Here is a 4,408-nt window from a genome sequence, read left to right on the forward strand (position 1 = left end):
CTCTGCGCGTTTGGGCCCTCCGTCACCTGAGGTCGTGTTAAAACATCAGCGCACAGGTCGGCCCTCCGTCGCACCAGGTTAGGTCATGCTCGAATTTGGTGTTTTTTGAAGTACATTCTCTTCACATATATTTATAGTTTTCCCCGATTTTGGTTGTTTAAGAAGTACAATAGGTTCACAGTTTGATAGGTTATTTGGAAAGTTAATAAGTACGAATCGGCTGCAGGTTGCTAGGTTAATAGTTTAATCTATTTGTTGATGATATTGATGGGAGTTATTTTGAAGTCAACCAATTTTATTAGGTCTGAAACGCTTACTTATTGCATGCACCAATTTTCTTTTGTTAGACAATTGTTTAATATGTGATTCATAACAGTTTTTCACCCAAAAAATGTTTATAATGTATTCATAACAATTTTCACATTGAACCCATAAATGTCTGAATTTATGGAAAGGATTATCATTATGATTGGATTATGCTCTAATATCCAAATCATCGATATTTTGACTAGTTCTTATACTAGAACGATCACTCTCACTACTATTTTTATTTTCAATACAAATGAAATTATAAATATAACTTTCACTGTAATTGTTGGTAGTACTCGAAATAGAATTATTAATACTGACTTCAAAACGAAGATAATTATCAAGTTACTAATCATGTTCTTTTTCCAACTGGATTCATTATCATCACATGTATGATTCTTTATCTTAGACCCCCTATTCAAATAACTAGAAACAGTATGATTCTTTATCTTACCAAAATAAGAACATGGATTTGGAAAGAAAGAACCATTAGAAGGAAAGATAGATAACAATACTTGATCCCTTGTTAGACTTACCAAAATTAGAACATGGATTTTCTCTGTTGTCAGTTTCATTGACCATGGAGTATGTAGGAATGTGTTCTCTTTTCTCTATTACTCGTGTGTATCCAAATATGGTTTACCATTTAGAGTCTCAACTTTCAACCATGGAAAGCAACCTATACAATTGTTAATGTTACTACGATTATTTTGTCGAAACTTTACATCATGCTTTAGCCATTTTATAACAATTTGATTTAGAATATTTTTATGGCTATATGGTGAAATGCAGAGCTTCAGTACATCTAAATTTCACATTCTCCAACAATGGAACAAAATTATGGTGATGATCATATATATATTCCCCAAGTTACAGATGACCGAAAGCCAAAAATTGGGATGGAATTCACATCACTAGAGGATGCATTTTCATGGTATAATCAATATGCACGAGAAGCAGGATTTAGTGCAAGGATAAATAGTAGCAAGAAAAATAAGATGACAAATGAAGTATGTTGGAAAACATTTGTATGTTTTAAACAAGGACATACTGATGAACGGAATAAAAAGTTAACAGGTGATCAACATAGAAAGGAAAGAAACATGGGTGAAACTAGAACAGGATGTAAGTCCAAAATTGCACTTGTCAAGCAACAAACTGGATCTAATTGGATAGTGACTAATTTTGTTGAAAGTCATAATCATCCACTGTCGACTCCTTCAAAGGTTCATTTACTACGGTCGCATCGTCATGTTTCAAAAGCCAAAAAAGTATTGACTCAACAGTTTTCAGAGGCTAATGTGCCAACATGTCAACAAATGCGATTGTTCGAAATAGAGTATGGAGGACCTGAACTAGTCGGTTGCACAGAAAGAGATATTAGAAACTATGAGCAAGAGCAAAGAGATGAAGAAAAAGGGATTGATGCTGAAACATTAATTGAGTTATTTGCATCGGAAAAAGATAAGAATTCAGGGTTTTTCTATGAGTATAAGACAGATTCAATGAACAGATTTAGTCGGTGTTTCTGGGCAGATCATATATCAAGGAGGGCATATAGTGTATTTGGTGATGTAGTTGTATTTGATACAACTTATAATACCAACAAATATGGTTTGATTTTTGCACCATTTGTAGGAGTCAACCATCATAATCAAACAATCCTTTTTGGTTGTGGGTTTTTAAGTGATGAAAAAACTGAATCTTTTGTTTGGCTGCTTAACACGTTCATTGAAGCCATGCCTAAAGGTGCACCTAAAGTTATTATCACGGATCAAGATCCTGCTATGACGAAAGCCATTGCACAAGTTTTCCCTCAGACAATCCATCGATATTGTTTATGGCACATAATGAGTAAATTCCCAGAGAAATTAGCTCCTCTTTCCCATGACATCTTTCAAACCATAAAGAATGTCATTAGAAATTCTACATCTCCGGATGAATTTGAGAAATCATGGAAAGAAGTTATCACGTGTGCTAACTTAGAGAAAAATGATTGGTTGTCTTTGATGTACCAATTGCGACAAAAATGGGTGCCAGCATATTTTAGTGAAGTTTTTTGTGCTGGAATGTCAACTAGTCAAAGATCTGAAAGTTCACATGCATTTTTCAAAAGGTATATCTCAAATAAGAACTCATTGATGGATTTTATCACCCGTTTCAATAGGGCACTGAGACACCAAAGACACAATGAGCTAATTTCAGACCATGTTGATATAAATGAGCGTCCAAGGATTAAGACAAATTGGCCAATGGAAACTCAAATGGTTAAGTTGTACACGAAAAATAAATGGATGGAATTTCAAAGTGAAATGAGCGAGAGTCATGGTTATTATGTGAAACAGATATCTTTTGAACTTGATTTTGTAGTTTATCATGTGATGAAATTTCAAAGTTGCTCTTCCTCCAAACCGAAGGTCTTGACGCATGACAATCAGAAAGACTACATATCTTGTAGTTGTAAGAAATTCGAGTTTGATGGCATTCCGTGCAGACATTTGTTAGCTTATTTCCGTATCAACCAAATTTTTCATTTGCCTGATCAGTATATACTTAAACGCTGGACACAAGATGCAAAGGTTGGAGCAATGTATGCTTTGGGAGAGGAAAATTTAATCGATGATCCAGACAGATTTTTGATGTCAAGGCATTCAAAGTTATCCTATAAAGCATCAGTATTAATTGACGATGCATCTTTGACTGATGAGGGAACAAATTTCTTGGAGGAACAATTTGATTGTATCTACAATAAAATCCAAGAGATAAATATTAGTAAAAAATGTGGTAGTGGCAGTCAAACTAAGAAATCCTTGGATAGGAATCCTGTAATTATTGATCCTTCGTTAATAAGAACAAAAGGCTGTGGGAAGAGACTGAAATCATCAAAGGAAAGGTCAACCTCAAAATCCCGCCTATGTCATGGATGTGGTAATCGAGGTGTGTCACATGACAAGCGCAATTGTCCACTTTTACAGCAAGGGTATGTATTGATTAATTCTGCATTTATATCATTTTATTTGAAACTCGAATGAGTCTGACTAATAATGTACATATGAATACGATTTGTCAATTGCCAGATCGAGTCTAGATAATCAGAATAACAACGATACTGATACATATGACGAAGACTTTCCATCTACGGCTGGTACTAATAATGTTTTGCTATTGCTATTATACCATTTATAGTGGATGAATATTTGAGGAATTACAGTTAATAATTAACTTTATTTAATGCAGGTTCTAACAACATGCTTTAGAATTCAATGCTTTATTTTCATCATCAAAGAATACTTCAGTTTGTGTTACTGATGTAGGTGAGACATAAATTTTCAATTTTTAAATTCTAATTTGTTTCTTTGCTAGTGTTGTTGTCTTTCAATCCTTAAGTTTGAGCTGAGCTGATTCTTGCTACAGGTTATGGCGGAAATTATTGCTCCAGGTTATGTGTCTCACATATATAGTTTACTTCATTTGTTGAAATGATAGTTGCAGGTTATGGCGGAAACTACAACATTCCTGATCCCAGCCATGGTGGAAATCAATATATGGGGAGTTTAATTGTTGTGAAAGCTACATTTCCAAGTGCTGCTACAAATTTGATAATATATCATTTCCAAGTGCTGCTACAACATTTCCAAGTGTTGCTACAAATTCGCTAATATATCATTTTCAAGTGCTGCTACAACATTTCCATGTGCTGCTACAAATTCGATAATATATCATTTTATGGTTGCAACGTTGTATGGTTGTATCGTATGCTTGTATCTAGCTCCATTTTGGTTAGACAGTATGGTTGTATCTAGCTCCATTTTGGTTGTATAGTATGGTTGTATCTAGCTCCATTTTGTATAGTATGGTTGTATGGTTGTGGTTGTATGGTTTAGGGTATTTTGGTTAGACAGTAAGATGGAGTTTAATTGTGATTGTATAGTATGGTTGTATATGTTGTGAAGTACGTTGTATGGTTCCATTTTGAATGTCATACATATTTGAAGACCATTGTTCGATTTATATGAATTTTTTCGAGAATTTAATGGTTTCGATGATGGAAACATACTTTTGATTCATGCAATTTTAGTATTTTGGAGTAATAAACTTG

General features: G+C 34.0%; 1 protein-coding gene across 1 annotated transcript; it reads left to right on the plus strand.

Moving 5' to 3' along the window:
- The first annotated feature begins 1,136 nt into the window (after positions 1-1,136).
- Positions 1,137-3,495, plus strand: LOC141820098 (protein FAR1-RELATED SEQUENCE 5-like). Its single transcript, XM_074707380.1, has 2 exons — positions 1,137-3,289; positions 3,387-3,495. Exons 1-2 carry the CDS (start codon positions 1,137-1,139, stop codon positions 3,493-3,495), a joined length of 2,262 nt encoding a protein of 753 aa, XP_074563481.1.
- The last annotated feature ends 913 nt before the right edge of the window (positions 3,496-4,408 follow it).

The sequence above is a fragment of the Curcuma longa genome, unplaced genomic scaffold (genome assembly GCF_044706935.1).
Source record: "Curcuma longa cultivar G26 ecotype Majalengka, Jawa Barat unplaced genomic scaffold, ITB_CL_G26_1.1 utg2646_np1212_2152390_RagTag, whole genome shotgun sequence".
NCBI lineage: Eukaryota > Viridiplantae > Streptophyta > Magnoliopsida > Zingiberales > Zingiberaceae > Curcuma > Curcuma longa.

Excerpts from the sequence above, each read along its gene's own strand:
- LOC141820098 (XM_074707380.1), top strand. The coding sequence starts at position 1,137 with ATGGAACAAAATTATGGTGATGATCATATATATATTCCCCAAGTTACA. Across the intron at positions 3,290-3,386 it reads TGTCCACTTTTACAGCAAGG|ATCGAGTCTAGATAATCAGA; the intron begins GTATGTATTGAT and ends GTCAATTGCCAG.